Genomic DNA, 25,716 nt, shown 5'->3' with positions numbered 1-25,716 from the left:
ATTGATTTTGTTCCTGCAAAAGTTTTTGGTTTTGTTTTTTTTTTTAATTTTATATAATTGGAAATATCTTTTATCCTTTGTGAGGAAAACCCATGTGCTTGGTGTAAATCAGAACTCTGGAAATGTACATCTTGGTGCCTTCCTTGTGTTGTCATAACTGCCCATAAAAGTGCCTTGATGCACTTAGCTTTTGTGTTACACAGATATTTTAGCTGCTAAGCTGAATTGTGCTGCACCGAGCTTTCTTGGGCATGAGCAGTGTGCTGGGTGACCTCTCTGATTCTCGGCTTCCCAGAGGCTCCTGTGCTCCGCTGGAACTGCTCAAGAGCAAAGAGCATCATCACTTCCATATCTCAGGCTTAGCCCTTGGACCTCTCTCTTCTCTCCTCTCATCTTTCCAGGCTCTCTTTACAAATGACCACACCTCACTTCATGACTAGGGAGTCAATTCTCATTTCCTGTCTGTAAACATAAATACGTTTGACCTACACTCATATTAGTTCTAGTGTTCATATCTCTCTAGTGTTTTACAGATTGTCCCATTCAAAACGAAGAACAGTCTCATAACTTCAAGAAAAACTCGTTGCTTCTCTAACTTTTTCTCTTAGAATTCTAAGCAGACTTAACTCAGCCATAAACTCTCTCATATGAAAAGACAGCACATTAAAGGAATGGCACCTGCCATTCTGATTTCCCATGTCTTGGATGTGGCTTTCATTTGTATGACTATTTTTTTTCTCTGTGTTAATCTTTCTGAACCATATTTAACACAGAAAGCACCCGTCCTTCTAAGGACTCAGTGTTTTTACACATTTTATTTATAGTAACCATCCCTGGAGAGTAGACAGAAGAAGAAATGATTGGTTTTTTTTTTTCTAGTAGGGTAAGTGAGGCTGAAGCATGGAGAAATTTAGTGACTTGCCCACTTGTACCTTGTGGGCACAAGGGTGGGCTGCAGAGACAGAACCTAGGCCTTGACTCAGTCTCCTTACAGGAATGAGCAAGCTATTTCTTTCAACAGTGACAAAAAATGGTAAACAAATCCAAAGGAATCAGTATTTTTGTGGTCCGTTTTAGAAAACAGCCCTTTTGTCTCCAGGGTATTCATCAACAAAATGAAAACAACATTAGGTGCTTCCTGGATCGTCAGTCCCCATCAGTCAGGGATTCTTCAGCTTTTTGGTTCAGGGACCTCTCTGGCAGGCTAATAAAGCCCACGTGTGAACTCCTTACTATCTTGTCTTTAAAGACAGAAAATAAAGGCAGAGGAAATCAAAAGTTAATGAAAATAAAGGTGTCATTTTTTTCCCCATCCAGGTTCATAGACTCCCTCAAATCTGCCCATGAACTCCTGGGGGATCTGCTGACCCCAGAAGCAGTTGATGTAATAGTAACAATGATGATAGCTAATATTTATATAACGCCCACTATGTGCCACCCTCTGTGCTCAGGACAAGAATGATCTCATTCAGGCCTAACAACCCTAGGAGGTTGGTGCTTTTATTAATAGTTTCTGTTTTACATCTGAGGAAACCGAGGAAGACCCAGGTTAAGTGACTTGCCCGGGTCACTCAGCAAATAAGCGTCTGAAGGAGGATTTGAACTCAGGTCTTCCCAAATCCAGGCCCAGTGCTCTAAACACTGCACCACCAGCAGCTTACATAGAGATGTCTCTTACTGATTCTTCTTTACAGATCTCTCAGTTCTCTAAAATTTGAGTTTGGCTTATGTTCAGCCTACATGATTTAATGCAAAAGAAGGACTTCTTGGTTTTCAAACTCTGTAGTGGCGTCTTCTGTCACCTCCAATGCCCTAGGAGAACTCAGGAAGTAGGAAGAGCACTTCACAGGCTTGAAGATGAGATTTAGAAAGGAAATTCTTCTGTGTCATCTCATGGCTGCTGCTCTTGACACCTGTAAGTTCATTGTGTGTGTTCATCCTTCATTGCCAAAGAAGACCGCACCATCAGAGAAATGATGACAAGACTTGCACTTGACTTTGTTTTGAGTGAGGGAGGGCTGTGCAGGTCACCAGCCTCACTTCTCCTCTAGAGCCATCTCAATCCAGTGACCAGATATTCATCAGGATGACTGGAGATGATCCAGGATGAGGCAGTTGGGGTTAAGTGACTTGCCCAAGGTCACACAGCTAGTGAGTGTCAAGTGTCTGAGGTGACATTTGAACTCAGGTCCTTCTGACTCCTGCCCTGGTGTTCTATCCACTTCACCACTTAGCTGCCAGTTTCTAAGAAGTTGTAGAGAACATATGTGTAGAACCTAGATAAGATGGCATGCCATCTCAGGAAAGGAGTAGGGAGGAAGAGGGTAAAAAATCTAAGATATATGGAAGTGATTGTAGAACACTGAAAACAAATAAAATAAGTAAAAAAAAAAAAAAGAAGAAGTTGTATCAGATGACACATATTTGACCTCTTTAATTTTCTCTTCATTTCAGCATAGCACTGGGAGCCGCATCATTGTCTCTGGTGGTCATTTATCCTCTGATGAAAAGAATTACTTATTGGCCGCAGTTAGCCCTGGGTGAGCTTGAAATTACTATGTTATTACCTGTTGTCTTTTAAAAAATGTTTTCTTGATGCTCTTTCCCTCTTTCTTTTTCCTCTCTCTCCTTCTTTTCCTTCCTTCCTTCTTTCTAGCACAACCTACTAATTCTTCCCCATCCCCTATAAATGGAAACCTTCCCTCATAGAGAGTAGAGTAGTTGAGTAAAACCAGTCAGCGCCTTGGCCACCTCTGAAAACGTCTCATTCTGCCCCTCTCGTCTTCCTCCTCTTTAGTAAGAGCTGGTTCACATGTTCTGAGTTTTGTAGACTTTCAGAGTTGCTTTCCTTCTCATTATGGTGGGTCTCTTGTAAGTTCTTTTCCGGTTCTGCTCATTTCACTCTGTATCTGTTCATATAAGTCTTCCCAGCTTTCTGTGTATCATCATTTTTGTCATATCTTACAGCTCATCTTACATAGAATCCTAAAGTCATAGATTTAATTCAAGCTGGAAGAAAAGTAAATGCCATTTAGTCCCACTCCTTCATTTTACAAATGAGGAAACTGAGTCTTAGAGAAGTTGAATAACTTACCAAGGTCACTGAAGTGCTAAGTGACACAGACAGGATTTGAATCCAGATCTTCTGCCTCTGTTCTACCAGGTTGTCTCAGTGTTCCATTACATTCATGTAACAATTTGTAATGGATCCAAAGATAAGAAGATTGCCTCAAACTAAAGACAAAGTATTTTTAAACATAGGGTTTTTTGGTTTGTTTTTAAAGAGTGATTTGTCAGATTTATTAAGTAACTAAAAATACCCTACACCAGGGATTCTTAATCTTCTTTTGTCCTAGGCGCTTTTGGCAGTCTGGTAAAACCTATGAACCCCTTCTCAGAATAATGTTTTTAAAAGCATAAATTAAAATATATTTTGGATTATAAAATAAACCAATTATATTGAAATACATTTATCAAAGTGCAAATATTAAAAATCAGCAACAAGTTTACAGACCCTTAAGTTTAAAATTCCTTAATTTTAAGGAATAAAAATTGGTACACCCAAGTTTTCAAATGGAATTTTTTTTTTAATTCTAAATGCTGGAACATATTGAAAACAATTGCAGATTTGAGCTCATCTCCTTCAACAGATTCCTTATAGCCACCTTGGAGAATAGGGAAATTAGGACAGCCATTACTCTGTATTCCCCGGTGGATCTTGCCACTTGAATAGTCTTGTCAAGGTATGAAGGTCTGGACCCTAAAAGTAATCCCAAGGGAGCCCTCACAGGAGTTCCCTCTTCAGTGGCCTGTCCCTACATGTCTCCTTGAGAAAACAGAGACTTGCAAAGCTATGATGCCACGATCTAAGACACAAGCACTTTAGAGCAGGAACCTGTTTATGTCTTTTAGCCTTGCCTAAAAAGGCCTAAAGAGGGCTTTCTTTGGAGAATTCCCTATAAATACAGTGCATAGGACTTTTTCAGTATCCTTCCATTTTTATTTCCCCCTTATCTCGCAGAACTCACATCGCTCTGGTGTGGCTTGGTCATTTTCCTTCATCATGAGCAGTGTCACATTAGAGTGGAAAGTCCCCTGAAGTTGGACCGAGGTCCAGGTCCTAGGAATTCACATTGTGGCTCCACCATTTATTAGTCATGTGACTGTGAACAAGTCATTGATCTCTAAACCTTAGTTTACTTTAAAGGAGGGATTAATAATATTGATATTGCTGCCCTCAGAGGAAGATTTTAAGGGCCATAAACTCAGTATTAATGGGAATTATTACAGTCAGCTTTTAACCGTAGGTTAATCATTAGTCAGAGTTCAGCTGCCTTTTAATATCATTTTCATTTACATTATCATCAGAGTTGTGCATATTGTCTTCTTGGTTCTGCTTACCTAATTCAACATCATTTCATGTAAATCTTAGCATTATTTTGTAATTCCTCATGTCCATTGTTTCATATTATGTAAATAATACTCTATTACATTCATATACTGCAATTGTTCAACCATTCCTCAAGCAGTGGGCCCCAATTTTCTTTCCAGTTTTTGCTACCCCCAAAGCAAATGCTATTAAAAATACCTTGGCAAATATGAGAACTTTCTGTCTTTAACCTCTTTGGGATATCCATCTAATAGTGGGATGTATGCATCAAATTTCCTGAGTTTAATAATTTCTGGTGTAAATTTTTACATTTAGAACTTTTATCCATTGATAATAAAGTTCTTTTCTTATTTAAGTACTTCTTGATTAGATCTGTGAGACTTAAAGAAAATGTTTTTCATTTAATATTGTTCCCGTTTATTTTGACACCATTGGTGATTTCCCAAAATGTGCTACCTTTCCTGTCCCAATAACAAAGAGAAATAAACAAAACAGACCAACACAGCAACCATCTCTGACAGTCTGTGTGGCACTGCATGCCTGCAGAGCCCATGTTTTTGCCAACCCTTTTTAGGTGGACTCCATCCCTGGACAAGAGCCCAGCACTCCTATGTTTAAAACCAACTTTTGGAAATCCAGATCTCATTCTCAGAGACCACTTTTCTCAGTCAGCTTCTCTCTTCCCAAAAGATACCTTTCTCTTTCAAATCCCATGCCCTCAATTTATATAGTGATGAAAACAATGCCATTGTCCAGGGGCTCTTCGGTTTTTTGCACAGGACTTCGAAGTCTTTAGCAGGTGGTTCCTCTGGGGCCATCACTTGCCTCAAAATGAATCATCAGAAGAGAGCAAAGATTATCGAGTTTGTGTTTGTGTAATGTTCATTCATTGTACTTGTGTCCTCAATGCCTTGGACAGTGGAATACAACAAGTACTTCATAAATACTTACTGGTTAATTTGCTGTTATTTGGAGACTTTCCATCACATCCTGGATACTTTCCTTTGAGAAGACTGACCAACTTCTCTGTTTATATCCAGTTATTACTACTTCTACCAGTATCCCCCTCAACAGAAAGTCTTCTTTTTTTGACTATTATTGGATAAAACCTTGACTGATGGCATCTGGGAATTTGCCTCATTATTCCTTGGAGCACAAGAATCTGCTTCCATTTGGAAGAAGATTTATGCCACTTATGACACTTCTAATAGTCTATGGTCCTTCTCCTACTTTTTTGGGACATACTCCTTCACCCTCCCCCAGATGAAAATCCTGACACAGGCGAAAATTCTCCTCTGATTATTTACAACCTTTTTCTTTTTTGTTTCCTCCTTGAAATACTTCCTCCATTCTTTCAGTAACACTTTGCTCTCCTTCTTGCCCTGGATAGTAGAATGGCCTTCCTTGAGCCTTTCGGCTTTCTCCTCTGAGACTGAGATCTCCTTGTACTTGGACTATACATAGGTGATCCATACTACTGGTGGAAACCAAAGCAAAGCATACATTTGAAGGTCACTTCAAGTTCTCCTTGTCTGCCATATTTGATTGAAGGACCACAGTCCTTTGTCTTTTTTAGTGGCTCTCTCCGCTAACCCTTATGGCTAATTACTTTGTCAGGTTATATATTTGCAAGACACAACTTGAGGTGTGAGTATGCCAAGGTCATCTCCCTGACTTCACCTTACTACTGACCTCTTGATACCTCCATATCCTGCCTTGTGCATTAACCCCTTTGTCTCCTCTTGAGATTTAATTTTTTCACCCCCAGAAGAATAGAATTCAGTTATCTGATGAAATCCTTCACCTGGCTGCTGCCCTGGAGACACTTCCATGGACATTAGGCTCTCTGGCCCCTCTTGGAGTTTGGGGCTAAATTTATTGACTATACAGAAGCTGACCAAGGCACAAAATGAAAAAGTCCACTTACATGAGAGCTTTCCATCTCTTTCTTACCTTGCCACTCTTGTCTAGAACCTTCCCGTTTGCCCAGATTCTCTGGTAAGTGCATGACAAGTGGTATATACCCATGACAGGGATGACCAGGATCCTGAGTTGAAGATACCTGTTGTGGTGGGAGTAGGACTTTTTTATCCCATTCACTAATCAGAGGACAGAGCCATCTCAGCTAGCACCTGCATCTTTGTTGATATGTTTATTTTTGGAATTAAAGCCTGTGTTGTGTCATGACTGTTGACTGTCATTTTTAAAAGCTGGGCCTCCCCTCAGCCATTTTCCTGAAGACAGTAGCCAGAAGGCCTCCTCTTGGGCTTTTGGTTTTGTGCCCCATCTTCTGTCATTCCCCTTAGTTCTGTGAACCTCTCATTCTCTTTATCCTTCCCCAAAACATCGCAGAACATACCAGAAGCCATAGTGGCCAGGCCAGGTGGAGTGAAATCATGTGACTGTGTCTGGGGGTCTCTGTCACATAGCACCTTTATCCTGTTTCTTCTTTCCAGTCTGAAACAGTGGTGTAAGTCTATACTCCTATGATTTCTGCTGCCTTTTTGGCAAAAGTTTGGTGAAATTCCATGGTCTCCAAAGTTGATTTAAATATGTAAAGCGTAACACAGTGTACTTGTAATTAACTTGACCCTTGTCTAAAACCTAGAATTCTGAAATAATTCAGTGGTTTTTACCCCCTCCCTTCCTTATCTTTTATCAATCCTAGGACTGACCTTTAACTGGGGAGCACTACTTGGATGGTCTGCCATCAAAGGCTCCTGTGATGTATCTGTTTGCCTGCCCCTTTATCTCTCTGGAGTTATGTGGACCTTAATATATGACACAATCTATGCCCATCAGGTAACGTACTATCTTAAAACCGATCCTTTGACTCTTCTCTGCACCTCCTTCCCTGAAATCTGTTGCATTTAACTTTGTGGACTTCCCATTGGTAGCTTTCTCTTTATTGTCATTGAGTGACAGTCACCAGCCCAGCTGAAAAACCATCAGGGTCTTCCTGTTAACTCTAAATAAAAACACAAGATTCTCCACCTGATGTTCGAGGCAGTCCATGGTCTACCTCTGTCCTGTCTTTTCACCTCATTTCACATTATAACATTTCACTGATGCCATGTTCCAGCCAAACAGAGCTCTCCTAGTTGTTCTCTGAGGTCAGCAGCCCATCTCTGATCTCCATGTCTTCACGCAGGCTGACCCTCAGCCTGGAGAGCACTCCCTCATCACCCCCTTCTCTGCCTCAGGCTCAGCTCAGCCACCCCTTCCTCTGTGAAACCTTCTCTGATTCCCCAGGTCTTGGTTTTCTCTCCCTCCTCAGATGCTTTTCTTCTTTGGGGGCAAGGTCTTGGGGAATGGAGGCTCCTCAGAGGCACAGGCAATCTCTCTGCACCCCCAGGTCTTCCCATGACACCCTGCAAACAGTCGGCACTTAATTCATGTGTGCTGAATTGAAATGAAATCAAAGGGGTATTCATACTCAAACTATAGAAGGTGTTTTTACTCTTGGCTCTTAGATATCTAGATTCTACCTTCCATAGCATGCCTCAATGTGTATATCTGTGCACCTTGAGGGAGGTGGCCTTATCTTAAAACAGCTGGAAAGTGTCTAAGGCCGGATTCAAACTCAGATCCTTTTGATTCTAGGCCAAGTGCTCTGTACCATGGTGCCACCTAGCTGCCTGCTTCTCATATCCTCAGTGGGGATGCCTTCAGTGTAGGCATAGATTATTCTCGTAAAACTTTGTACGTATGGGAAAGTAGGCAAGTAATTAGTAATTGTTGATATTCTCGTCTGTTCTTTTTTTTTTATTAATAAAGTCTAAAATTTCCCCTTTGGTATTCCTCTATCCTTCTGACACGCTATGAATCATTCACTCCATGCTCTCTGAGTTTTGTCACCTACCACACAGGTCCCTTTTGTGTACCCTTTGTCTGATTCAGATGCTTTTCCATTGTTCTCTTTTGAGATTCTTTGTCCCTCAAGCACATCTGGTACCAAGATAATTTAAAAAAAAAAATCAATGTCCTCCAGCTATTAGCCCTTTGTAACTTTAAATGCCCCTACGTTGACTGCGCTGAGCTGGGTCTGTTGCCAAACTTTCATGACACTGGATGTACCCTGCATTGCTTCTCTCTGTTGTCTTTGTCAATTGTGCTTTACAAATGAGTCCATGTTCTAACTCAGTGTTATCTCTGCAAGGTATGTCAAGTGTTTGATGACGAAGGTGGCCTTTTAGAGGATCTGTGGCCATTGATTTATTCAGATAAACAAATATAAAATTACTGGAGTCTGTGCCTATGTCTGTTTTCCATCCACATCCCATTTTTCATCATCAGTAACTTTAAATAGGTCAAGGTGGAGTCCCTATAATTGCCTCTGTTTTTTGTTTTAATTCTTCTAACTTTGTAGTCAGTTTGATCTTTGCTCTAATGAGTTAGTAGGTTATGCTAACTTAAAAAAACAGCAAATCATTTACTCTTGACCATTAATCAGTTTCACTTTTTGTAATGCTGTTCAGTGCCTGGTTCTTTTTTTTCCTGGAAAGTATTCACAAGGCAGGAGGCCTCTGTGTACTCAGCAATTTTTGGGCCCCTCGCCTTTGTCATTCCCAATCAGAGGATTGTAGATTTAGAACCAAAAGGGAACTTCTAGGCTAGTGTGTGAGATATAGTGACCCTTACTCAAATTAAGTTCAGAGGCTTCTCAAGGTAGAAGCCAAAAAGGAATTTATTACAATCTCATGAGAAGGGGCACTTCCTGCTGAGTGGTGTCACAGAGGAGTGAACCTGAGCTGAGCGAAGTACAGCATTATATAGTCGCCAACATGGAAGTTCACTAGCCTCTCTTCCCATTGACTGGGAATCCAGGTGTATAGTCTAAGCACAGGAATCTATCCCAGAAACAAAGAACATGGAAAGGATCATTGCTCACCAATGATTTTGTGGTTTTTGTTACCAAATATGGAACCTAAGGGAAGAATGCTGATGTGGCTTGCATAAGGGGTATTAAAAGGGAAGGGTACACCAGGTCATGTGACCAGAACTTTGGTGGTTCTCCTCTGTCCTGGAGCATTTTATTTGCCTAAAGGGGATACTTAGTTATTTTAGCTTTGGCAGGAAGGGTGGAGGTTTTGGGGAATTCGTGCCTGAGGGGTCTTCACTTAACCTGATGTCACTCAATCCCTCCTCTTATTTTTGTTCCTCTGAAGACCCCTGGCACCACTCTTGGAAGGCTGCCTCTGCTAAATCATCCTCCCTATCTTCTCCACTATCTTCGATTGGTGTCCTGCCTTGCCTCTTTTTTTTTTTTTTTTTATTTTGTAATGTTTAACAATCACTGCCGTACAATTGTGATTTTATCCCCCCCACCTACCCCCCACTCCCCCCCTCCCTCCCCACGACTGCATACAATTCTGTATAGATTCTACATATACTTTCCTATTGAGTATATTTTCACTATAGTCATGCTATGTAGTCAGACTAAGATAAATGAAAGAAATCGTATAACAAATCAGAACATGATACACAAACTACACATACACAAACATGATCTGCTACAATATGTGAGTGACTTCCATATTTCTCTCTCTGAGTGTGGCAGGCATTTTGCCTTGAGATCCTCCATTGGGATTTTTTTTTTTTTGGTAAGAAGTTCTTGTGTTATTACAAAAATCTAAGTCTACCAGAAAAAACTCTCACACACTGTCGTTGCTGCTGTGCATAAAGTTCTCCTGGTTCTGCTCCTTTCACTCAGCATCAGGTCATATAAGTCCTTCCAGGCCTCTCTGAAGTCTTCTTGTTCATCATTTCTTATGGCACAATAGTACTCCATTACATTCATATACCATAATTTATTCAGCCATTCCCCAATTGATGGACATCCCCTTGACTTCCAGTTTTTGGCAACTACATAGAGTGCTGCTATAAATATTTTTGTACATGTGGGACCCTTTCCCATTTTTATGATCTCTTGGGGATATAGTCCTAGTAGCGATATTGCTGGGTCAAAGGGTATGCACATTTTTGTAGCCCTTTGGGCATAGTTCCAAATTGCTCTCCAGAATGGTTGGATGCGCTCGCAGCTCCACCAACAATGAATTAGTGTTCCAACTTTCCCACCTCCTCTCCAGCATTTATCATTTTCTTGTTCTGTCATGTTTGCCAATCTTATAGGTGTGATGTGGTACCTCAGAGTTGTTTTGATTTGCATCTCTCTAACCAATAGTGATTTAGAGCATTTTTTCATATGATTATAGATAGCTTTAATTTCTTCCTCTGAAAATTGCCTGTTCATATCCTTTGACCATTTATCAATTGGGGAATGACTTGTATGATTATACATTTGGATCAGTTCTCTATATATTCTAGAAATGAGGCCTTTATCCCCGAGCCTGCCTTGCCTCTTTAGGACCATGAGTCTAACCGACCCCTCAGCTTTAGTTTCTGGCCTAATTATCTTTGAAAGGGAATCTTATACCAGTCTGGTTATTAGTTGTATCATGCAAGGGAGACAAATTGGGAGGAGTGTAACTCCACTGATGGCGATGAACCCAAACCATAATAGCTGTTTCCACCAGCTATCTCCAAACCAGGACCACTAAGAAGTGTTAAATGGTGATGTCCAAGTCTGAATTGGAATGTGTCAATTTTCTAATATTTCTAGTGGTTTCTTTTACTGCCTTTCCATTATCATCTGTTTTTATACAAGTGGTGAGACTTAGCTTCCCACAAACTCCCTTTTTTTCTTTATTAAAATTCCTGTTTCCACACCTAAATCCAATAAATATCTCCTCACATTCTTTCCCCTATGAATTCTTCCCTTCATCCATCTCCCCTTTATATGAATATGGGTAGGGAGCAAAGTTGACGGATACATTGACAAATTACAAGGGGACAGTCCCCTTTCATCAGTACAAATAGAGAGGTTCAAAATACAAAGGTAGATCAATGAATTATCTATTCAGAGGTTCCATCTAATAGAGCAATCTGGGGAGGAACATCATCTGATGCAGTTTTCTGGTCTGAATGCTCATTCAAGCTGTCTTCAGCACAGCATCTCAGCATCTTCTTCCCTTTATCTTCTTGTAGATATCCAGATGTCCAGTCTCCTACAAAACTGACCTTAATACAATTTAGGTTACCATTCCTAAGCTTTATACTCTTATCACTATTAGAAAATCAAAATTGGAACTTTGACCAATTGTCATTAAGAAATTCGCATTAGAACCCAATATTTACATCTGACATCAATTCATTATTCATTTCCCCCATCAGGAAGATGAGATTTCACTAAGGAGTCAATAACAGGCTCCAGGACTTACATAAATACAATAAATAATCATTTTAACACAGTATATCTTAAAACAATCCCAACTTCTGGTCATGTGATGCTTCTTTTAAAGCATTTGGAATATAGACATTTTTCTTTTAATATTTACCAACTGAGACAAAAATAATAATCACTATGTAGGCTAACCTCACAAGCTCTTGACCTGATTGTCTCCATACTATTACTAAGAATTAAAGGACCCTAACTTATTGTTGTTGAGTCTGAAATCCTAAGCCTAATAGCTTAATTTTAGCCTTAACCTCAGATGTTCCCCTGCCAACAATCTATTATTTAATAGATCTGCTATTAAGCTTAGGGACATTACAGGGAAACAACATCTCCCTTACTTCATGTCAATTCCAGGCAGGAGTAGATTGTCAACTGGCATTCAGCCAGGCTTAAAGTCTGCCAAGTGTCAGTGGGGAAACTGAGTCAGGAGAATCCTCCCTCAGCCCAGGCTGAACAGCTGCTCTCCCAACTTTCCCATGAGATCACATTTTTGCGGTTCATACCAGCATCTCATAGGCTCATTGGCATCATGGATCAGTGGCTCACACTGCCTTTCTTGCTATCCACACCTGGAGTTAGATTCAGAAGAATGATCAGTTAATAATCCCATAAAATCTTAAAATAGCAAGCTCCAATAATCAGTTTCAGACATGACTATGATTTCACACTGGCTAAGGAGCATCTTTTTTTTTTTAGGAAGCACTTATCATTTCTTTATTCTGGGTTAATAATGACCATATGAAGTACTACCATGGAAAAAATGATATAGAATACTGCTGTAGTGATGTGGTATTAAATTCTAATAACCACCACATGTATCAAATAAATTGTGCTTTATTTTTTAATAGAAATAAGTGAAAAGCACTGTCTCAGCAAAAGAAATTGGAAAATAACCCAAAACAAGTGTTACCAAGATATTCAAATACAACACTGAAGTTCACAGGTAATTTGTGCAATTTCCCCCATGGAAACTACTATCAGACAAAACATTAACCATTGCGTAATCTCCCCATTATTGAAGAACCTCTGCCACTCCCAACCTGGATACTTTATTTATTTATTTTTTTTTTTGGTATTTAAATGTATTTATTTTACGTTTCCAACATTCATTTCCACAAAATTTTGGGTTCCAAATTTTCTCCCCATTTCTCACCTCCCCCTACGCCAAAATGCCAAGCATTCTAATTCCCCCATCACCAATCTGCCCTCCCTTCTAACATCCGCCCTTCCCTATCCCCATCTTCTCTTCTGTCCTGTAAGGCAGGATAACTTTCTACACCCCATTACCTGTATTTCTCATTTCCTAGCTGTATGCAAGAACAATACTCAACAGTTGTTCCTAAAACTTTGAGTTCCAGCTTCTCTTCCTCCCTCCCTCCCCATAAGGAGCATCTTTTGAAGCAAGTCTTAAGTAGTTTGCATGCCTTTCTACATGAAAAGCAAGGACCTAATTAGATACCATCTCCACCTTATAACCAGACTCAGAAAATAGTCAGGTGGGAAAACATTCCTTTTCCAAGGAACACAATGGGGAAACTGAGGCAGAAGGCTCCCATCCAAGGCTGAGAACATAATTGTCCCCTGAGGCTTGTACATTAGATGACAGGTTTCACATTCAAGCAGTTTACACTTACCATAAGAGATTACAACTTTTCCTTTTAGACTCTTCAGCCCCTGGGTGGAGCTAGCACCCCTCCTCTACTTCGGCAATAGAAGGAGTTAACATGTCTTCTCTGAGCATCTCCAATTGAGATTAGATCTTAAGAAGTCCTTCAGTAATGACTGGACTTCAAAAGGCCAGGGGAGATGGGGAGTGGGGGGAGGCTTTTTGTCTTAAAAGCTTCCTGGAGCCATAAAATTCTTGGTCTCCCTTATCTTGTGCCTTATCTTCCAACTGCCTCTTAAAACCTAAAGCTATTATAACAAATTAGCTTACAAATATAAATTTGGTAGGTAGGCCTTTCAAAAATCATACAAAAGATTTTACAAAACATTTCTTCATACAACAAATTGCAACAAATATCTTCCTCTTTTAGGAACAGTTTACAATTTATCACAAAACCCTCTTGAACCTTATTGGCAAAAATTACAAGATCTAAAACCAAGGCCTTTGCATATTTGCCCATAAGCTTCCTTTTACAAACGTATTTTTGTAAATGCTTGATTCAAAACAAAAACAGTTTTAGTTAAAACTTCCTTCTTAACAGCAGAAATAAACTTTTAACATACTTCATACATCCTTAGATGGAACAGGCTTGAAAATCACACCCATATATAAAAATATATATGTATTTTTTTAAGGATTCTCATTTTCTCAGTAAGAATTCTATAATACAGAAACTGTTACACAGAACTCATAACAGCTTTTTTAACCAATTCATCATTAGTTTAACAATGCAGTTCCTAATATAAACTACTTAAGTTTACTTAAAACTTAAATGAGCCATTACTTATTCAGCTGAATGCATTTGCACATCACTTTGCACATGGGCATACTCTATCACTTGATATCCTTTCAGATAGAGATATCTTAAATTTGATTGAACTATTAACTATATTAAATCAACTTACATAATTTTTCTGTCTTCTTGAAATACTTCCTCACACCCTCACTACTTACTGAAACCATCTGAAACTGACCCATCCAGAACTATTCAAACCTTATTCATCTTTTCAAGTCTCTCAGTCCCATTACTCAGATTTTCCAGTTCCTCCACATCTTAACTGTAACTGTCTACGCTGGAATCCCTTTCTAGCCTAAACAAAGCAAACAAGTTAACTCTACCATTATATAGCAAACATCAGTATTTTTACCGCTTATTTATAACCAAATATAAATTTCAAATTATCACATTTCTATCACATCCTTTTAAAACCCCTATCTATATATAACAAACTCCAAATTTAAAAATTGTGTAACAATTACATTAATGTTGCATCTAACATATGCCCATCCTTATGTTAAGCACTTCACAGTCATAAATGCCAAATAATAATATCTTTTCTGCTTAATCCTGATAGGAAGAGCATTCTTAGACACTGCTTTGTATTCCTTCAGGACAGATTTTAACTTGAAATTATATCAAACCTGGATTTATAATCAGTAATGATAAACATTTTAGCCCTCTTTTTTTTTTCAAATACTCTTGCTACTGAAAAATAAACTATAACTTTCCATAATCTTTTTTTTACTCTACTTCCTTAAAGAACCAAAAAGCCATCTTCCAGCTCCCCTCCCCCCCCAGGTCCACCAGACCAGGAGCTTTCCCAATTAACTCAGACTGGGAGGGGAAGGGTCAACCTCCCCTGAACACACAGTCTAGGTACAAACATCAATACTGCTGTGCCATCCATATCCTTCTGCCTTGGGAATTTCAGGCTCTTGAAAGAGTTTAAATCCCACCTGCTCTCCTTAGGTTGGCACACAATCCAGGCAGGTACCTGAGGAACCTCCACATCCACTCTCCTTATCCTTCAAAATCTGGAAAGAGTTAATGCCTCCAAAAGAAATCACTGAAATTCCAAAGTGGACTTGCAGTTTTAAATACCCTGTCTGGTGTCAGATACATTGACCCAATTCAAACCTAAAATACAGATTTTAGCTTTGAGATATCATCAAATCAAACTCAACTTTTTCCTGCAGACTGCCTGTGGTTCATTTTCCTTTATCTTTCTTTTGTCACATTCAGAAACATGGCCAGGTGTTAAGAATGCAGAAAAAAATATTTTTTTTAACAACTTTCAAAAAATTTTCAAACTATTAACACCGTTCGTGTAACAGATCAGGCCAAACAGTTTACTACAAATTGGCCTGCCTCCGACAGCCATAGGGTTGCATAAGTGCTTTCCTCCTCATTAAGAGGCTTTTTGGCATTCACCATCAGATTTAACTGCTGGCACACCCAGTCCTCGGAGGACCCTTACCTTGGCCAATAATTTACATTTCTTCCCAGCAGGATCCCTGCCCAAATAAAACAACAATACTTGATCATTTTCTTCTTATCTTTCCTTTTATATTTTGGTATTTCACCATAGTTGCTAACTTTATTCCCCAAGGGGCTATCCTCTGGAAAGTCTGGAAATGAATTTTTGGGACCAGCCACCTTTAATTGTCACCTTCCCATAGCTCACAAGCTCTTGCCTCTCAAAAAGTTCACTCCATCTTGCTTTGAGAAGTCTGAAGGGGGTGGTGGAATTTACAACCAATCCCTTCTCCACCTGTCACCCAGGGGTGCTCACTTGATCTTGCCTGAGTTATCCGCTCAAGCTCAGAAGATCTCGCTTGCCTGGGTTGTATGCACACAACTCACGTCTTCTTGGCCAAATTAATTGTCCTGTCTTCACTCCAGAATCTCTTTGTTTTCCTCTCTATTTTTGTTTTTGCCTCCTCCGAGTTCTTCTCTTCAGGTGGTTACCCAATCAGAGTTGGATCTCGCAAACCCATTTCAAGGACCTCCAAAAAAACCTCGTTTGGTGCCTGATCCCTGTTAATGGTCTAGGAGACCCCTCACAAAGATGTATAATCCCAGACAAGCCCCCAAACAGTGACCCTTACTCAAATTAAACTCAGAGACTTCTCAAGGTAGAAGGCAAAAAGGAATTTATTATAGTCTTATGAGAAGGGACACTTCCTGCGAAACCATGAGTGGTGTCACCAAAGGAGTGCACCTGAGTTGAGTGGAGTGCAGCATTATATAGTGCTTAACATGGAAGTTCAATAGTCTCTCTTCCCATTGACTGGGAATCTAGGTGTACAGTCTAAGCACAGGAATCTATCCCAGAGACAAAGAACATGGAAAGAATCATTGCTCATCAATGAGGGTTTTTTTTTCACCAAATGTGAACCTTAAGGGAAGAATGCTGATGTGGCTTGCATAAGGGGTGTTAAAGGGGTGACCAGAACTTTGGTGGTTCTCCTCCATCCTGGAGCATTTTATTTGCCTAAGGGGGATACTTAGTTATTTTAGCTTTGGCCGGAAGGGTGGGGGTTTTGGGGAATTCATGCCTAAGGGGTCTTCACTTAACCTGATTTCACTCACTAGTTAACCAGTTCAAGGCTCTCAGTTCCTAGATGTGGAAACTGAGTCCCATGGTGCTTAAGTGGCTTACCCAATATCACTGAGGTCGTGCCAGAGGCAGGATTTGAACCCAGGGCCTCTAGTTCAGAGGGCACTGTTCTTTCTTGTAGTTTGCTTGTTGCTGCTTTCCATGATCTTTCTCCCTATCTGCCCCTATTCCCACCTTTTCATTGAAGTTACCAGTTAACAAAGTATGTTAATGTGATTTGGAGTTTCTTCATGAGTTCTTCAGAGAATTTCTCTACCTCTAAGCCATAATTATTTTCAAAGTGGTCTTTTTTGCAAGTACTTATAACTGCTGCAATTCAGGATGTCTTGGCAGCACAGTGGCTAGAGTGCCGGGGTGTGGAGTCAGGAGGGCCTGAGTTCAAATCTGGCCTCAGATACTTCCTAGCTGTGTGACCCTGGGCAAGTCACTTAACCCTGTTTGCCTCCGTTTCCTCATCTGTAAAATGAACCAGAGAATGAAATGGCAAACCACTCCAGTATCTCTGCCAAGAAAATCCCAGATGAGATCATAAAGAGTCAGTCACAACTGAAACCAATGAACAACAAAAACGATCTTGGCAAATGGTCACATTGAGGGAACTGAACCCAGTAGAATCCATCCTTGTCAAATATACTCTCCATGCTATTGCTGCATAAATCACTCTTATTTAAGAGTTATGGGATCCACAAGAGTCTCAGTCATCCCAGTCCCAAGCCTCAGCTACTGGATTTGCCTGACTCAGGCACCAGGGGATGCCTAACAAGTCCATGGACAAATCGAAACCAAGTCGTGCTCAATTGAGAACAATTTCACAAAGTCAGTCAAAGACAATTGTTAGATTTATGTTATAATGTGAATGTTATATGTGAAACATGGACTTAGGGATGTGTGTCTTGGCATGTTGTACCTTTAAACCTTCAAGAACCCATGAAAAGGGGGTGCTTCAGTGATAAACAGGGATGTCCAAAGCACACCTGATTCTCCACGTGAGCAAGAGTGACTGGCCTTGAATCACATTGCTATGAAAGACTTGTCTCGTGGGTGCTGTTGCTGCCTTTGGCATCAGGAATGCTATACAAACCTGCAGGAGGGTGACCTGGGTGCCTTGGCACCTTTCATGCTCCCTGCATTTACTCTTCATCCAAGATACAGCTGCTGTACCACCCGTCCTTCAGTGAGTACCACGGGGATATGTGAGAGCTGGACCTCAGGTACTGTGTGGAAATGGTGCTTACCTCTGGCACACACATTTAGAGAGTGTTTACTGCTCAATGTTGGTGAATGGGTCTGATGACCCTGTAACCTAGGGCTAGGGCACCTGCAGCCTTCAGGCAAGGCCACACTTAAGGATCTAGAAGGCCACATGTGACCTGAACGCCGCAGGTTCCCAGCCCTGATCTAACCCTTAGCCTCATGTGTCTAGGGCAGTTGGATTGCCTTTAAGACAGGAACAAGGAATTTTGACAGGATTACAATGAAATATCAGTTGACATTTAAGAATCTCAGCTGACCTTTAGAAGTCTCTTCTTCAACCCTGACCAGACCTCTGAAATCTGGAAAATTAGGCTATGAAAATTCAAACCTGTAAACCTTCAAGGTCCCTTTTGCCAAGTTAATTTTCTCCTCCTTCGTTCACAAATCATGAGCATGTCATTTAAAACATAATTTCTCTTTGCCAGGACAAAAGAGACGATGCCCTGATTGGTCTCAAATCCACTGCGCTTCGGTTCAAGGAAGACACCAAGCTGTGGCTAAGCGGTTTCAGCGTTGTCATGCTGGGCGGCCTGACTCTGGCTGGACTAAACTGTGACCAGACCGCCCCCTACTATGCTGCTGTGGCTGCCATAGGGGCTCACTTGGCACACCAGGTTTGTCATGGTACCACTCGAGAGCACCACTTTATTGCAAAGACTCATTAAGATTAGACAGCTCCTTAATCAGCACTGCCCCTTTTGCTCTGAACGTGCAGTTGTATCTGCCCTACTTGATTATAGAGGAGGCCATTAGCTATTGGAGCTAATTATAAACTAGCTAATAGAGTTTCTAGAGATATTGATTTTCCTGGCACTTCAGAGAAAGACTAGCTCTGGCAGAGTTGGTAAAGAACCCTATGTTCTTGGTGTTTGAACGGAACTCAGACGCCTAGTGCAACCCATACCTCAAGCATGAGTCCCTGACAAATGACAGGCCATCTTGTGGTGGGAAACTTAGCACCTCTTGAAGCAATCCATTTTATTTTTAGACAGTTGTGTTTGTGACTCAGTTCCTTATTTTATATATAGTTAACTGAAGTCTATCCACCTGTAGCCTCCACCCACCAGTTCTGCTCTTTACTGCCTTTAGAGCCAAGCTGAATGTCCCATCCCCGGCTAAATGACAACCCTTCACATATTTCAGGTTTTATCTTCTCCACATTAAACACTCCCAGTTCTTTCATTACATTCTTACCTGACAGGATTTTGAGTCACTCCAGGAAAGCGCGCCACTCCCAAATGGCAAACAGGATTGCCCAAAAAGACCAGTGGTAGTCTCTTAAGCCTCCCATGGGCTTATCATGCTCATTTGAGATAATAAGGGGCCAAGGCCATCTCTACCCTCACAGTGCCATGAAGTCACTGTAAATTGTAAATCACTGTAAATCACAGCACTGGCCCCAGTGACATGGCCCTTCCCAGTCTTGCCAGTCAAGCGACCTCCGTAATACGGGTGAGCTAAATGAATGAGTCATCACAGAATTGACCACAGTGGTGTGTGTTCCTTGTCATTTTCTTCACTTAAAAGTTTAGGCTGCAGATTGGACTGAATCTGTATTTTTAGTTTAGTCTAAAATACTCTAAAGACAACCAGATCTGCTGACCACACTAATATTTCACTCTCATTTTTATCCTCATTACAAAGGGGGAAAGACTTTAAGATAAAAATTACCAGTTACTCTCCAGCATTAGGGGGAAAGAGGTGATGTTCCCAGTGACATGGAGGTGAATCTTACATCTTGTTTTTTCCTCCTGGGACAGTGGGAAGCTGACACATGCAAAGGGAGAATCAGTGGCCAAGGAAGTGTTAGATTTGAACTTAGGTCATGTTTCCTTTTTTTTTTTTTTTTAAGTTTTCAGCATTCATTTGCCTAAGATTTTGAGTTCCAAATTTTCTCCCCCTTCCTTCTCCTCCCCCCTCCCCCAGATGGCATTCAATCTGATATAGGCTCTACATATGCCTTCATTAAACATTTTCACATTAAGTCATGTTGTAAAGAAGAATGGGATTAGGTCACATCTCTTGGGTTATAATCAAAGGACAGGCCATTTGATGGAATTCTCTTCTTGAATTATATCCTCTCCATACAAGCGAATCTTTTTTAGCTGAGAATTTCCATTTTTCTAACCTTCTGGGGCTTGCTTCTTGTCTCTGAGAACATGGTCCCTGTTTTAGAAGATGCCTTCCTGTGTGTGATTCTGTGCCCCTGGGCCGTTGTTCATCTCCCCCGCACCCCAGCCTGACATTCTTGCCCCCATATCTTAGAACAAATTCTCTCAAAGTGGGTGAGGGATAGCTCTTCTCTTTCAAGAAGAAGCTTCCGGAGAATCATTGAGTATTAAATGCACCTCCTGCAGCAATCACACACACTCTGCCTCGTGTTATCATCACAAGAAGGCCTTCTTCCATGGCCCCTTCGATCAGACTTGGCAGAAGAGTTTTTTAGAATAGAAAATTCAGAAGGAAGCATTGGAAACAGAGTGGCTCTGGAAATGATGTGTGGCATTTAGGTAGTTTTTCAAAAAACATACAGCGTGAAATGGAAATTCATGGTTTTATATTGAGTCTTCTTTTCATGTTGCACTGGACCCATGGGAATTTTGTTTTGTTTTTATGTATTTAAGTTCAAAATGAATTTTTGAAAATAGAAAATAAAAAAGAGAATTTTTTAGTTCCAGGGAACTTACAGTCTTCAAACAGACATCAGCAGAGTCACAGAACCCTGTGTCATGACAAAATTAAAACAGCCCAGTGTGTTAGTAGATAGGTATTTCACAGCAAGCACCTATCTGGGATCAGTGTAATTATGAGGAAGGCCAAGGAACACATAATTGGAGTATAGAATGGATGCTAGAAATGCTCGGGAGATTTCTAATTCCAACTTCTAGGTTGTACGCAAAGCCATTGGGTCTCATTTTTAGCATTCTTCTTTCCTCTAGGAACGATCAAGTAAGGCAGTAACTCCGCTAACCTCATAGAATGTCACCTTGAGTATCCTAGTTCTAGTCTAAAAGGAACCCCAGAAGCCATTGAGTCTGACAGCCTCATTTTGCAGAAGAGGAAACTCGGATCTAGAGAGGATTTTGTCCAAGATCACCCAGGTAGTAAATATTATAGGAAGGATTTGAACTCAGGCCCTCTGACTCCAAAGTACTCTGCAGTCTAGTGAGACCACACTGGAGTTTTTGTTATTATTAGTACCACCTTCAAAGAGAGGCATTGGCTAACTCACATATATCTAGAAAATGGTGATAGGGATAAAATGGAGACTTGAAGTCATGTCCTGGAGAATGATTAAAGGAATGAGAAGAGTCGAGCCTAGAAAAGAGAAAATTGGCGGGGAGGGCATTAAAGGATAGATAAGTTCAGTCTTGAACTAATTAAAGGGCTTTGCTGGAGAAAGGCTTGCTCTGTGTTGTGAGAACAGAATGAGGCCAGTGGGCCAGAATTTCAGAATTTGACTCGACCTAAGGAAGAACTTTGTAACAATTCGAGTTGCCTATTAAGTCTTAAAAAATAATGAACTCCTATCACTGGAAGTATTGAAGTCAGTCGACAAGAACTGATTAGACACTTCCTCCTCACTAGGCATTGTGCTAAGTGCTGGGAATACGTCTCCAAACAGAAATAGGCCCTTCCCTCAAGGGTTTCCTTTCAGCAGACTGTAAGAAGACAGCCTGTCTAAGGAAGCTGTAAGAGATGAGGGGACCCTGCTCAGAGTCATTGTAAGGAAGGTTCAGGGGGAAAGGCAGCAGAGGAAAGAAGACCTGAGTGGCCCAGGCAACCTCCTTAAAATGGAGGTGCAGAGAGGAACCAGCCAATCAAAGGGAGAGGACACAGAGTTGATATCAGGGATCAGCTGCTGCATTGGGTAGGATATTGGACTGGCTATTCGCCTCGGTCAGGGTGACCTCGAAACCACACGTGGCCTTCTAGGTCCTTGGGTGCGGCCTTTTGACCCAGTCCAAGTTTTACAGAATAAATCCTTTTATTAAGTTTGGATTCAGTCAAAGAGCTGCCCTTGAAGCCACAGGTTCCGTACCCTGGCTCATTATTCCAGTCTTAGTAGTGCTTTCCAGTTTCATCATTCCATAATAAGATATTCTGTTCTCATTGATGACCTGTTCTTCATGGTGTCAAAGGAAGCATGTACAAAGAAGGACCAGCCCCTATCCTGTATTCATAATACACTGTATTCTTCCTTTACAGATTTGCACTCTTGACATCCATAAACCTGAGGATTGTTGGGACAAGTTTACCTCCAACCGAACAATAGGAATCGTGCTTTTCATAGGGATTATACTTGGAAACTTATGGAAAGAAAAGAAACCAAAGGAGTCAAGGGAAAATGGAGACCGTGATTTAGGAAATCAACAAATGAAGTTTAGGAATGTTTCAGACTAAGAGCTATACAACTTTCTCATTTTGCTACCAGAGTTTGAATAGTCTGTCAAAGTGAGAATGATTGACAGATGATGATTTCTGACACAGTCACGCAGGAATTCCCAGGTTTAACAATTTTGCCAGCAAAATTCACCCCAACTCAGGTATTAGCAAGTTCTCAACTCTTTTGAAGCTGGATGTAGCCCTGAATTTTTAGATGAACCTATTGTCCTGTGTATGAGAATTCGCCTTTAAAAATCATTGGAATTGTACAAGTTTTAGCACCTTTTTAAAACTGTGATGAGCATCTCATCCAAGAGGAATGTATTTTGGAAAATGTACCCTTTTTAGAGAAAACTGAAATAAAAGCTGCTATGGAAAGCTCCATGTCGCTGTATTTGGACAGCAGTTCACTGACAGAATATTTAATTCAGAAAGTTATTTGATATTCATCTTCATGGATAGCTCTAAAACGTGCCTGTACATCTATACCTCCTCCTTCTATCAGGCTAACAGCCGCTGCAAGCTCACCTTGCAAATCCACTGGCCTGAACAATTCAGCAAGCAGGTGTGTGTTCAGTGCTATGCAGTGTCATAATTTCAATGAAAATAGATGTGGCCCTGCCCTCAATTCACTTTCGGTTTTGGGGAAGAAACTAATTCTCCCAGAATTAATTATGAATAGCATAAGCTAGCTCGTATAAGCAGCTCCTAATTATGATCTAAAGACATTTTCCCATAGATCAGGGGATCTGCCATATCTGCCATAGATAAATAATGTTATAAATGGGTTGCCAAGCAGCCTTGCAAAAGCCCATGATTTAACCCATGATGTTATTGAATTATAATCCTAATAGTAGTAGGTTCAAAGCAGGTAGGTAGGTGAAACCTTTCCTGGGCCCTAAGGAATTTTTTTGCCTCAAGCCTCTTACTGTAAATCTGCTTCCTCTCCTCCCACCTCAGTCTCTTGGTCCTTCATGATGCCTGAAGTTCTTCATTCCAATATTTTACCCTTTTTGTATCCCCAGTCTGTTGGGGGTGTAAGCTCAGTTCCACGTGGACAGTCTTGGGCAGGTAAAAGTGAGGACTTCTAACCTCAGAGTTCTCATGAAGCCCCCCAGGAAACAGCTGGGAATTGAGGCGTGATATGGGCTATCTCGTGCATCTCTGCCTCTTCTCCGTGGGATATGTGCTGGGGAGAGCATCCCACCCTTGAGATTGGCCCGGGGTCTGAGCTCACCTGTTGTTTACTAGCTAAAGGCTGAGAGCACACCCGGTATTCACGTGCAAACTATGTGGCGGGAGAGCTTAAGTAGGGTCAGGAAAGCCTGAAGGCGTTCTTAGCGATGAGGGGCCCTTAGAGGATAGAAGGCCCCTCTCCCCTCTCCCCTCTCCCACTCCCACTCCCACTCCCACTTCCATTCTCTTACTGTAAGATCTTTGCCTCCTTGGGAAAAGGATTCCTCTCTCCTGAGGAAGAGTTCCCCCTGCACATGTAACCAAGACCCTGAATAAAGCCTAACCCTTGTTCGACTCTGGAAAGTCTCTTCTCTCATACGTTTATCCAGTTTGGCCAGCCAAAGACCTGCGACAGGTAAGGAAAGACTCGGGCAGCCCTCAGGCCTCTGGGCCTGGCACCAGTCCTTACCATAGTCTCTGGCACAAAGTCGATGCTTAATAATTGCTTCTTGAATTGACTAGTTGCTTGTTGAGTTACACCATCATACAATCAGTCCCTATCTACACTTAGGTCCATCCACCACTGGGATGGATCCATCCAAACCCATCCAATGCAGTTGGTGTCCGTGCCTTTCCCACCATGAGAAGAATATCACCATTTCCAAGTGAAAGGAAACCTCAGAAGTCATCTAGAGTGACCCATACTTGAACAGGAATCTCCTCTCTACAATATCCCTGAAGAAAAAAGACCCTCTAATCTCTGCCTCCAATGAAAGAGAACACACTAGCAACTGGGATAGTCCATTTGGCTTGTATAGAGCCAGCCAAAACTTCCCTCTCTGGGATTTCTGCCTCCTACCCGTGCCTTCTGGGAAAAGCAAAAGGTCTAAATAAGTGAAAAAAAACCTTGTATTGATGTCTTTCAAAGTGTGGGGTTTTGTTTTTCATTCTTTTTTTAAACCACAAACGTTGACTGGCACACACCCACGAAACACCATTCCCTTTTCAACAAAGAAAAACAAGTTAGGCAAACCACAATCATATCTTTTGACACCAGGCTCCTGTAGTTCCCCACCTGTTTACCAAGAGGAGAGAATCACAGTCTCACAGAGTCATAAGGGAACTCAGCAACCAAGAAGTCCAAGCCATCCTTGAAAAGGAATTTCCATTGCAAAATGCTAGGTGGTGAGATGGATAAGGGGCTGGACTTGGAGTCAGAAAATCATGACATTTACTACCTTTGTAGCCACTTCAACTGTCTGCCTCAGTTTTCTTGTCTGAAAAATGGGGATAAGAATAACCCCTCCCTTCCAGAGTAGGATCAAAACCTTAAAGTGCAATATAAATGCTGGCTCTTTTTAAGGTAACCCAAGACTCAAGCCATCAAGTCATAGGGGTAGGGATAGGAGTGTGTGAGGGACAGAGTTGGTGAGAACTTAGGAGAGGAGAGACCCCTGATCTGGCTTCCAGCTTTAAGAGGGGAAAGATGTGTTTCCAGAATCTTTTCGGGGAAAGGTCCCTGAAGGTAGACAAAGGCTCCATAAAGAATCAACATATAAAATAGCTGGACCCTCAATCATATTCTCATTCCCACTTCCCATGCTAGAGACTTCAAGAAATTTTCCTGTCTTGGAAGAGATTGGAAATTGTCTCAGTCTCTCTCAATCTCTTTCTCTCTGTCTCTCTGTCTCTCTCTCCCTCCCCCTCTGTCTATGTTTCTTTCTCTCTTTCTCTGTCTCTTCATCTGTCTCTGATACCTCACTCCCAGTGGAAGATTTCATTCATTGTCTGGCTTCTGCTACTCTGTATAACATCTGATCTTTCTTTGCTATCAGCTTGGATAAATGAGTTATAAATGGCTTTATTTTCTATGCACCATATATCTTTGTGTAACTAGTATTTGGTAGAAAAAGTGTCAAGCCTTTGGATATGTAACTTGGGGCATTACTTCCCTGTTAATGGAAGCAATCAGGAATGCAACTTGAGCCTAAAAAAGTATTTCCTGTAACTAACAATATTGAGATGGGGGAGAGAGAATTCCAATAATTCTAGCCCAGTATCCCCTGTCTAAGGAGAGAAGAGAGGGCTTAGCCTGGTGTCCCCAATCTCCTGCTCCCTTCCAGGAAGGCATCAGTCTCCCTTGGAC

At 41.1% G+C, this 25,716-nt stretch overlaps 1 protein-coding gene across 1 annotated transcript in view; it reads left to right on the top strand.

The window, feature by feature from the left end:
• COQ2 (coenzyme Q2, polyprenyltransferase) overlaps window positions 1-23,933 on the top strand; it is a 49,608-nt gene extending 25,675 nt beyond the window's left edge. The window contains exons 4-7 of the mRNA XM_072624024.1: window positions 2,455-2,540; window positions 7,059-7,192; window positions 18,434-18,622; window positions 22,218-23,933. Of these exons, the coding sequence (XP_072480125.1) occupies window positions 2,455-2,540; window positions 7,059-7,192; window positions 18,434-18,622; window positions 22,218-22,412 (604 nt within the window). The 3' untranslated portion in view covers window positions 22,413-23,933. The remainder of the gene's footprint in view (window positions 1-2,454; window positions 2,541-7,058; window positions 7,193-18,433; window positions 18,623-22,217) is intronic.
• Window positions 23,934-25,716: the final 1,783 nt, after the last annotated feature.

Source organism: Notamacropus eugenii, chromosome 7 (assembly GCF_028372415.1).
Source record: "Notamacropus eugenii isolate mMacEug1 chromosome 7, mMacEug1.pri_v2, whole genome shotgun sequence".
Lineage (NCBI taxonomy): Eukaryota > Metazoa > Chordata > Mammalia > Diprotodontia > Macropodidae > Notamacropus > Notamacropus eugenii.
This window is presented reverse-complemented; position numbering and strand designations above follow the sequence as displayed.